The 11,881-nt window shown below is 34.9% G+C and overlaps 1 protein-coding gene across 5 annotated transcripts in view; it reads right to left on the bottom strand.

Annotated features, from left to right (window-relative positions):
* Positions 1-11,881, bottom strand: part of Pds5b (PDS5 cohesin associated factor B) — a 185,452-nt gene that overhangs the window by 105,206 nt on the left and 68,365 nt on the right. For 4 of the 5 annotated variants that reach the window (XM_005387709.2, XM_005387707.2, XM_005387710.2 and 1 more), the window contains exons 2-6: positions 8,941-9,066; positions 4,824-5,027; positions 1,534-1,620; positions 1,323-1,420; positions 594-720 (exon numbers count right to left, since the gene is read on the bottom strand). In XM_005387709.2, coding sequence (XP_005387766.1) covers positions 594-720; positions 1,323-1,420; positions 1,534-1,620; positions 4,824-5,027; positions 8,941-9,048 — 624 coding nt within the window. In that variant the 5' untranslated portion in view covers positions 9,049-9,066. Of the gene's footprint in view, positions 1-593; positions 721-1,322; positions 1,421-1,533; positions 1,621-4,823; positions 5,028-8,940; positions 9,067-10,509; positions 10,530-11,881 lie in introns of those variants that run through there. The other variant, XM_013515891.1, reaches the window with a different exon arrangement.

Here is an 11,881-nt window from a genome sequence, read left to right on the forward strand (position 1 = left end):
TAGCTATAGGCTAAGATTACATTTTGGCAGAAAGTTTTTAAATTCCAACAGAAGCTTATGTTAGTGATTCCTGTATACTTCCAGAGTCTAAGCCCCTTCTAAATCAAAGAACCATATTTCTAACCGCTTCTAAGACAATCCATCATTTTCAAAAATCAAAACGCAACAAAAAAAAATATAAAAGCATCCACCTTTATTAATGTCACTTAGAAAAAAACACTGGCATCAATATACTCCTTGTTTTCCAATTAGTAAAAACTGCTCTTAATTTCACTCACTATGCTATCATTGTATTTCAGCTAATACCCTAACTGGTTCATCCTTTAACATATAAAATCATGTCATTGCATAAAGTAGCTCTTTTTTAACTCATTTTCTGAAATACACCAGAAACACAAAACTGAATATTCAGATATGTTCTTGCAGAATCACTTGTTCTTCTCATTTAATGAGTGACTCATAACTGAACATACCTTATTATACTTTAAACAGTATTACTACTAATCAGCACACTAAAACTAAAGTAGGATAAAATGCAAGCACAAATCTAGATATAAATATTGAAAGTACTTAGAAACATTTAGTACACTCACCTTATGGGCAGGCACCAGATTAACTAAAACTGTATCCAAAAGCTCCTGAGATACTGTATCTCCTTCACAAATAATAGAGCTCATAAGGTCAACCATATGCATATGAACTTTCTGATTGTGACCATTGCTGAAATTCAAAACACATTTAATTTATATCCTGGAGATATATAGGCCTTAATCATAAGATGATAGCAGCAAAACAGTGCACTTTAAAAAAATGACACAAAAATAACGAAGTTGTATGTACTCATTTTAAAGCTTTCTTGTATTCTCCAAATCTTACAGTATGCAAAATATGTTTCAAACTACACTCCCTGGATTACTTTCTCCCAATTTTAATCAATGTCAGAACCAAAGTGATTAAATCTTCAATTCTGTCTTACAAAGCCAAATTGTTCTGAAATTTTAGTAATTTAGTGTAATTTTAAACACACAAAAAGTTCAAAATAACCACATGTTTAAAAAGTCAATATTTAATTTAAATAAAGGGCAAATAATGTAATTTTTAAAATGACCTATTTTATTATTCTACAAAATAATATTCAACCCCTCACAATACAAAATTAACTTCATTTGTTTTAAAAACATGTATAAAAGTAAACAAATGCTATAACTCTTAGCCCTCTAATATTTAGCATAACAAACCCAGTTTATATGAACTCACTTGTAAGTTAAAAATCCTTTACCTTTGTATTTTTTAACATGTTATACTTAGTAAAATAAACTTACTTTATAACTGAAAATAACGTTCTATATAGTTGGGTAAAAATTTCATTGCTGTCTTCTAGCTCAAAGCATATGTTATATGACTTGACCCAAGCAATGTTCTAAAAATAAGAGGGGGCAGGCAAAAGATAAAATGTTAAGTACTTCAACTGAAAAATATGCAAGCACAAAAAAAAGTTTAAAATGTCACATCAAGATAAAATACACTGCTTACCTCAAGTAAATAAAAATACCTATTGAACTGTGGACTCTTTGTATCCTCTAGTCCCTTTAACTGCCTTGTTATAAACATAAAGATATCCTTAGAAGAAAAAGACAAAGTACTGTTCAGATTATGATTGCTAAATGAAAACACACATTAAAAAATAAAAGCCGATCCAGCACTTATGTATATATATCATGATTACACTGCAAAGAACTAAGAACGAACTGGATGGATTTCTTAAAGTACAGCTTTATATGAAAAACGCTACATATCAGTGATGGGGAGCTTCTAGAGACTGAGTGCCCAAACTGCAAACTAAAACCCACATTTATCACAAAGTGCCAACACTGCAGTTCGACCTGAACGTTCTCCGCTCAGCTGCTGGGGTGATGCTGCAGCAGCGTGGCTCAGGTGCCAACAGAGGGCTCTGCATGCCCACTGCGCCGCGCGTGCGCTATGTTCACCACCACTGCTACCTTACTCTCCTTTAGATAACATTAAATCATTTACATGATCTTAAAGTAGGGAAGGAATATTTTACAGCAAGTTAAATAAACAGGCCTGGAAAACAAGTCAACTAAATTTTATACTATAATCAGAATTAAAAAATGTTGCAGTAACTTAGAACTGGCCCAATTTACTGGAACAGCAAAATACATTTTAATTACGTAGCAAAGGCATAGTTTAATATGTTTATACAACTGGCATGTAATTCCTATGTCTCCCTGGTGGCTTGAACCACCAGTGGCACATGCATGACTATCGTATCAGGTGGCTTTTTTAAATCAGTAAAAAGACCAATAAAAGTGATCAGATTCATTTGCACCGCCAGCGGTGCAGTATAAGCCGCTTGACGGGACAGTCATGCACGTACCACTGGTGGTCCAAATTGGCAAGAACACGTTAAGAAACTTAAAATTCCAAAATAAAATTGCCAAGTGAGCTAGGCACGGTGGCCAATGACTATAATCCTGGCAACTCAGAATGCTAAGGCAGGAAGATCTCAAGTTCAAGGGCAGCCTTGACAACTTACTAGATCCTGTAATAAAATAAAGTAAAAAAATACAATGGGTGAGGAGGCAGGTCAATGACACAGCAGTTAACTAGCACACACAAAAAGCCCTAGATTCAAACCCCAGGAATAAAAAAAGTTACCAAGTGACAGGATGAGATGGCACACAAAAGCTTAGAAACTTATGAAAGACTGTTACGAGTCAACCTGCCAAGCTTCCTATCTAATCTCTGTAATTACGCACCTTCTCCTCCCCTCCTCCCCCACCACACTACTAGTTCTCAGGCCATCACCATCATCTTTTGCTTTTGATTTACCACTACCTCCCCATTTGCAGCTGTAGAGACAGGTCTGCTCAATGTCATTTTTAGTCAAGTTTTTTATTAAAATGAGTTTTATGAAAAAAATACATGTTTCTAAAAAGTTTTTAAAAGGCTTAAAATTATAAAAGCTTATTCTACACAAAGGAAGCATATAATAAGAGAAAAAAAGTCTATCCTATAAGATGATAAGCATGTTTTAAAGGTAAGAAACATTATGCAAATGCTGAGTGGCTTTTCAAGTAAAGTACATCAGAAGTAGACCCTTCAAAGTTATTTTCAGAGTAATAATAAAAAAAATCTCCATAAATAAACCCTTCTGAGACTATCTAAAAAAGAATAGCAGCCATACTGGCTCTAATTAGAGAAAAGACAATGGCCAACTTATTTATAACTCTCTAACCATTACTGACCTGAAAATGAAGCCAGGTATATAAAAAGGGCTTGCTGGTGACAATAACAAACTGACCATGGAGAGAAAGAGGAGGGCCACGGTGACATAGTTAACTACTATACATATGTAACACAGCCACAGACAGAAAAATATGAATCTGATGCTAGTAAAAACAGATCAGAAAGTACCCTTTTAAAAATCAGTAATTTTTAAAATACTAACCCCTTGGGGGAGGGGGGAATAAGACCAAAAGATTGGTCAGAAAAGTAAGATAAATTTTTCAGCTAGTAAATAACCCACAAAGACCCTAATTTGATCTTAGCTCTTCAGTATTCTTCTCCTATACTGTTCTTTTATAGAGGACAAATCTGTACTTCATTACCCCAAAACCCTGAGCTAAGTCACTGATGACTAGCTACTCAGGATAAACTGAGAAATCCACAAGCAAGTTAAGTTGTAGAGCAGCAATCTTAAGCAACGTTGCCTCTTGGTGATAACGTCAACAAGACACCTGGTGAGGAAGAGTCATAGCAACACAAAGACACAAAGACAATCATGCCCTAAACCAGTGAAGTACTTACAAATCAGAAGTTCACTATCAGAAACCAATCGATGCACCTGGGGACACAACTACATAACCAATTCATGTTGTCTACTGTAAGTCTCTGACCATTCTCAAATCTTAGAATTCAGTTCAACGTTTAAATGACAAATATTGCCCTCTACACTTCCCTCATCTTAAGATTCTGTCTCTAATGAAAATATAAAACAAGATGCCCAGCTGGCAGGCACTCCATACTCGAATTTTGGCAGACTTGATAGAGTGGCAGGTTCTTCACTCCGATTACCGAAAAAGCAACTTCATAGTCCAAGAACCATCTCTAGTTTTTTGTTTTTAATCCCTATCACTGTAAGTCCAGTTTTTGACCCACAACTAATAACATTTGTTAAATGAAACAAACGAACTGCCACCTTTCACACTGTGGGTTAATAATCTTCCTATGAACCATCATTCTATACCACACATCTCCAACCTGTGCTCCACTCTTTCTTTTTCAGGCCTCTTTTTTTGTCTGAGTGAAGAGAAACTGTCTTGGACCACACATAATATTTATAATATAGTAACGTATTTACTCAAAGTAGCAAAACTTCTCTCATTTTTTTTAACATTTAAGTATTTAAAAAGTATTTAAAAAGAGCAACAGAAAAAAACCCACAGGACAGGGAGCAGACTGGACACCATTACAACCACCAGTTCCAACAACTGTCCTCTATACTAGCTGCTTTTGTTTCCCAAAAAATTCTACCTGGTCTCTCTTATAATTATTTTATATCTTTTACACAGCTTGAATCCAGGTTTATACTAGATAATGTTTTTACATAATGACCATGGTCTTCAATATGGGATTTCAAAAGGTAAAACAGTTGCCTCAAAAATGATATAAGAGCTAAAAATAAAATAGTAATTCAACAGAAGATTGCTACAGCTACTATCAAAGAAGCCAAAGAAAGTAAATATTTTAATTCTCCATATCAAAGTATAATCTCAGCAGTTCTTTAAATTAGTACTTGCCTTTAGCTTATCAGGTGATGTGTAAGGAGCTTCAGGAGCATAAATCCTGAAAATATCAGCAAGGCAGCATGCTACCAGTAAACGAACATCTTTATCTGGATGCTTGAGGAAAAAATCTGAAGCAAGATGTAAAGCTAGGTTTAGATAAAGTTCCTTTTCTTCTTCAGAGTCCTGGTCCATGTCCATGAAAGTTTTGACAACCATCTATATAAAAACAAAAACAATCAAATAGTGAGATATGCTATGTAAAAATTCAGAAATCTGAAATAAAGGCCATATTAACTGCAAAGATTAACTCCAAATAAATGTATTTTCATTTTCCACAGCAAGTGTGAGAGAACAAGATCCTTCTAAAACCAGCATAATCCTTTTTTAAAGACTAATACACTTTTTCTTAAAGGACTGAGTAAAATATTTTCCATTTAACCAACATATCTGCTAATAAGATTTTTAAAATTTTAAGTTAACTTTATGCAACGGTCATTGGAAGAGTTCTAATAGTTGTTGAAACACCTGGTCTCACTTGTAAAACTGGACTACAAGTATGCCCTTAAAAATAACATCATTTTCATAATATTTCTAATCCTTTTATTGGAAGAAATAATGCATCCCCAGGGGTGAAAAACCTAGTATAACAATTTAGTTTTCCATCTGAGCCACTAAACTATTCCTGACTTGGTTTTACATATTCATCTAAGACAGAATATATAAACAGACTCAAGAAATGATGTCAAAAGCATTCCTTTAGCCCTGAAAAGTTACCAAGAAATGACTACTATAGCATCCAACAAAGTTTTCTTGTGCTTTAGTAAAGGACAATATGACACAGATATTTCATTAATTCAAAGGCATATATGTGGTGAGAAGCAACCTGTAAGAGATGGATCCTTTACTGGAAATACATAGAAAAAACAAGAATGGTGAAGGATTGTACAGTTTAAATTTTGTAAAGAGCTTTCTCTGATAATGATAACCTTACCCTGTACTATTAGTACTTTAAGTGATATCTAACAAATTGCCTAACCTGGTAAGAAAGAATTGTCATTTAAATATAATTCTAATTGAAGGGTGACCATCATCCACTAGGTGGTGCTGCAAATACTAAGGAACACAGGTCTTGCCACCAAGTACCAACGTCTATGGCGTGGACTTTATACTGCAAAGACTGCTATTTGCTGTAGAGCTAGACTTCTTTGTAATAAATAATGCAAATTTGTAATGAACTGTCAGAACAACTACTGAAAAACTGTTCCTCACAAAACAACTTCTCAGTTCTATTAGGTCAGATGCCACAACCAGCCATAGACAAATCCTTCTAACCCAGCACTGCAGGTAAAGGATATGTTGTCCAGGGTTATGCTAACTTTTTAGCACTTCTATGATTTATGCGTTAGCTGGGTGTGGTGACACATGCCTCTAATCCCAGCATGCTGAGAGGCTGGTGCAGGAGGATCACACCTTTAAAGCCAGCCTGGATAACTTAGTGAGACCATGTCTTAAAAAAAAAATAAGTAAGTTTGCTTTAATAACCTAGGTGTTTATCCAAACACACACAACACACACACACACAAAAAAAAAAAAAAAACAGCTTGGTACAGAGAATTACTTTTTTCTTTAGAATCTCTTCACAAGAGTGGGACTGGCCAGGTATGGTGGCACACGCCCGTAATCCCAGCACTCAGGATGCTGAGGCAGGAGGATCACCATGAGTTCAAGTCCATCATGGACTGCACAGTGAACTCAAGGCCAGCTTGAACTACACCGCAAGACCCTGTCTCAAAAAAAAAAAGGAAAGAAAAGAAAAGAAAAAGTGGGACTACAGTGCATTTTAAATAAAATGTTATAGAAAAAAACTAAAAATTATTTAAACAATGTCACCCTACATATTAGCAAATTGCTGTAATTTATGAGACTTATATAAGAACTTGTACGTATCAAAACTTATCTCATACAATTCTTTCTGTATTTCTCTAAAAAGATAAATACAGCAGAAAGTGCAACTTAGGAAAATAAATAATTAAAAAAGTGCTATTAACCAGATTATTGGTAGGCATAAATGTCTGCAAAATAATGAAAACATACTGCCAAACACTAAATGTAAGTACTAGGGAAATCATTATACCAAGACAGATATTAGAAATTTTTCCCTACTATCTGCAATTCAAATGGTGCTACAAAATTCATTAGTAACACCTATGAGTCTAAGTCAAAGATGTCTAACAAAAACAGTATTTCTTTAAAGACACTAAATGCTAATCAGGCTGTTAAGTGTGCAGGTATCCCGTCTGCATTCAAGTAGCGTCTCAGCAAACCATAGGGACACTTACCTAAGATAAAACAAATTTGAGGAAATAAATATATTGGTTTCTCTAAAAGCTCAATAGGTCAAGAGAATGTAAATAATGTAGAAAGTGAAACATGTCATATATTGAAGGGGTTTGTAGCTTGACTATTTCTAATAAACTGTACACATACTCCTAACCAGATTAAAATATCCGTATTACTTAAATTTAATCTTCTCAAAGGTATCATTTCTTTCATATAATAAACATATATTTGACATTCTAATACTTCATATATAAATAAAAGCGTAATATTCAGGCCTTATGTGAAATGTGTAACAGTACTAACATCACTTTGTCCTTATAAAAGTATACCATGTAGCAACATAAAATAGTTATTTTGTCTTAAAGCTCTTGGGCCTTCAATGATTAAGAAAAGTTTTTGGAAAAAAAAAAAGTTTTTGCAGACATCCATACAATTAATACCAGCAAACATTATGTGATATGTACATGTACTGAAATACTATATTATAATCCATTAGTAAGTATGATTTTTGCATTTTTAAATATGTTTCTTTAAATGATAATAATAAAATATCAAGCAACATAAATGTCCAAGTAGGTAAAATCTATGGGGAAGAAAAAGCTCAAAACTAAAGACTGTCATGATGTAGATCTGGAATGCCACCCCAACTGCCATGTGCTAGAGGCAGGGATTTTGGATGGTGGTTAGCTCATGGGGGTGCTTTACTTATCAGTACATTCATCCACTCGGTGATCCATTTCTGAGAGCATTGTTGGGGAGGTCGAGTCTGGTCAAAAGAAACAGGTCACTGGTCCATGACCTGAGAGGGCACATCTCCTTCCCGCCAGCTCCTCAGCTCTCTGCTTCCTGACCACCCTGAGGTAAGCAGCTTTCTTCCACCATCATCTTTTGCCATGTCAGTTGTGCTTTGACCATGGACTAAAAATATAACGCCAAATAAACTTCTTCTTAAGCTGTGGGTGTCAGGCATTGTGTCCCAGCCACCAGAAAGTGACTAAGTCACTGTTAAAGGACTTAACATTCTCCTTGTCCACTATACTACTTCAATCATTTTAACAAGCACAGAGACCCATCACTGGCCTAAAAGAAAAGGTGAAAGAAACATCATTCAAATATACGTAAGAGATGCTTGCCAAACACTGACTGTCTCATCCATAGAACTTCACTACAAATACTGACTTGCAGCCAGGTGTGGTAGCACAGGACTGTAATCTCAGGGCTGGGGAGGCTGAGGCAGAAAGTCTGCCAGGAGTTCAAGGCCAGGCTGGGGTACAGAGTGAGTTCAAGGCCAGACTGAAGTACATAGCAAGACCCTGTCTCAAAAAACTTAAAAAAAAAAAAAAAAAAAAAAATTTTTTGACTTGTTACCACATCAGAAGCAGAGACAAAGGCTAACAAAGAAAATAACTAACCCACAGCTTGAGTAATACCAACTCTTGAAACTTCCTTAGATTAAAAATTGTTCTAGAAAATAACTGAGATACAGTATAGGAAAAAGGAGACAATTTTGGAAAGACAAAAAAGAATACAAGGGTATTATAGATCTGTTTTCTATAATCAAGTACAGGAGGCCCTAGAAACTCTTTAAATTTCACCTAACTGCTCTCCCATTAGCAGGAGCCAAGGAATCCCCAGTGCTCTTTCCTTACCTACTCTACTTCTTTATATACTTCTGTCATTTGTGGCTTCAATTTTTTTAACCTGACTGAACAAAATATAGCCCTATATGATTTCCACAAGAAACCTCCAAATTAAACAGATATGCAAATAAGTGTTTAATTTTACTCACCTTTAACCGCCTCACCATCTCCTCTTTAGATATTTTATCTGAGATTTCTTTAACACCCGGAGGATAAGTAATTTTTCCATCATTGGTCCTTGTCTTGGAATGAGCCATGATGGAAATGCTTTACCCCTAAAACAAGACAATTATTAGACACAAACAAAAAGTATAAATATTTTTACATCAAACATAAAACTTAACTCCCCCCAAAATTCATGTCTCCTAATTTATAGATTCACTTATGTAATGAAAATCATTCCACTGAACATTTAACAAAACTTTTTATTTCACTTCCTTTAATAGCAAGCTGTCCTTTTCACTAGCCATTGAGCAAAACAGCTACACACACACACACACACACACACACACACACACACACACTCTTTTATGGAAAAATTATCCAAAATAAGCAGTTTTTTAAGTGCTACAAATTACTCAAACCAAAATCTAAGAGAGAAAAAAAAAAATACCAAAGAACTTGAAGTAGTAAATGGGGCATTAGCACATTACATCCACTTATACTCTCAGGGCAATCCTGACAAAAATGTAATTCAGTCTTGCTAATCTCATGGGACCAAAAGGACAGAGGTAAATCTGCACCTGCCTAAGCAGACAGTTAAATAAAAAATTCTCCTGACTTTAATGTGGACTATTATTCCACCCAGAAATGACACATCTGCAAAAGAGAGTAACCAGAAATCAACCTATGCCCCTTTATCACAAACCAAGATAGAGGGAACAATAGAGAAGGATAATTTGGTGCTAAACACATCAAGGTAATATCAGACTCAAGGCAGGAACAGCTAATTAGTTTTAGCTTCAAGCCTGCACATTCGCTGAGGTTCACATGATCTACGTAATCCTGAGAACCTCAAAACATGAGCTCCCGGGTCCCCCAACTGCTCGCATTCCCAAGCATCTAACATGAATAAATCCAAGTCCTGCCTAGAGAAGGAGGCAGCTTCATCCTAAGCATCAAGGAAAAACCATAATTGCTATGATGTTTCTAAGACAAAGAACATATCAAGTTCAAAATGGTCAAGCACCTAAGGAAACAACACACTGAATGAGAACTAACAGAAATACCAGGCACCAGGAACACATCCCAAAATTCCTCAGATACTACAGCGAACAGGTCATAAAACATGTAATTTTTTTGTACATATAATTTTTTTTGTCTTTCTGAGACAGGGTCTCACTACGCAGTCAGTTCAGGCTGGCCTTGAGCTCACTTTGTCGCTCAGGCTGGTCTCAAACTCGCAACGATCCTTCTGCCTCAGCATCCTGAGTGCTGGGATAACAGGTATGTCTCAGCCTGTACATATAATCTTAACACAATAAAAGACAACTCTAAAATTTATGTAGGAAAAATACCATAAACAATCAGCTAAAATTTTGAAAACAGAACTAAAAGTAAAAAAAAAACCCACAAACACTGAAATTTAAACTTCATGGGTAAGTTCATCAGTAGATAGTAAAAAACTATTGCAACCAGTTAACCAGAACAGTCAAAAGAAATTATTCAGAATACAACATGGAGGGGCTGGGGATTTAGCTCAGCGGCACAGCACCTGCCTGGCAAGTGCAAGGTCGTGAGTTCGATTCCCAGTACCAGAGAAAAACCAAAAATAAATAAATAAATAAAAGAATACAACATGGAAAACCATAAAACTGGAAAATAGAGAAAAATAGAAAGGTCTAACAGTAGCCTATGATTCATGGGAATATCAAGAGAAGTATAAGACACTTCTGAAATACCTAGAGAGTATATAAAATGCCTATCCAAAAGTTCAAGAACCCAAATAGGATTAAATTCAAAATAATGGTAATGATACTAATTTTAGAAAATAAACTCTGAAAGAAACAGAATTTAAACTAATGTAACTTAACAATATGTAACTCAGACGTCAGAAACATTTCATCTTTTATATGAGGAAAGAATATATATTATTGCAAACCTAAAGTTTACATTCAAGAAGTATAAATTTTAATAGGTGAAATAAGGACAAACTAGCCAAAAGAAAATCAGGAGCTACAATAACTGTGCATGTATGTATGTATATAAAACACATTTAGATTACCTTGCACATACTAAGTACTTGCTAAATTTATAATATACATGACCAAGTAAGAAGAGCAAGGTTTCAAAATTTCAATATGCAGAACATAAAGGACATAATGAAACACATCCATGAGAGATTTTAAAAGGATGGAAAAATATAGCATGCAAAACTAAGCAAAAGAAGCATTTAAGCTAAATATTAATTTAGAAAAAGAAAGCCCCAGGACTGCTTGGTATTTACTCAACAGAAACACATACATTAAAATGTTCATAGCAATGTCATTCATAATAACCAAAACAGAAAATACAAATGCTTATCACAGAAGAACAGGAAAGAGACTGTCCCAAAACTTTAAAAACTTAAAAAGAAGTACATGTGTAGCTCAGTGCCAATGCCTAGATTCAATCCCCAGAACCAACCCCCTCCAAAAGAAAGCAGAATAGGTAAATTACAGGACTGCAGTATATTTGCACCATGGAAAACAATACAAATATGAGAGTAAGTCAACTACTGCTTTAAACAATAATATGGATTAATATTACAAACTGAAAGAAGCCAGACACAAACACTACATAGTATATGATTACGTGCATATGAGTTCAAACGCACAGAAGCTACTCAACAGTGTTAAAAAAAAATTAGGATAATGAATACTTTTGGAGAATATAATTACTCAAATAGGGATAAGAAGGGACTTTGGGGATGTCGGTTGCAGTAATGTTTTCACTTTGTGTACAGTCAGAAAGACAGAGACAGAATATCTGTCCTTTTCTGATGCTACAATGCAAGGAAAAGTTTAATTTAAAAAGATAAGAACTCTTAATGCTAGCCATTCTTACTGGGGTGAGATGAAATCTCAGTGTTGTTTTAATTTTCATTTCTCA

Source organism: Chinchilla lanigera, unplaced genomic scaffold (assembly GCF_000276665.1).
Source record: "Chinchilla lanigera isolate Chin_1 unplaced genomic scaffold, ChiLan1.0 scaffold00030, whole genome shotgun sequence".
Classification (NCBI taxonomy): Eukaryota; Metazoa; Chordata; class Mammalia; order Rodentia; family Chinchillidae; genus Chinchilla; species Chinchilla lanigera.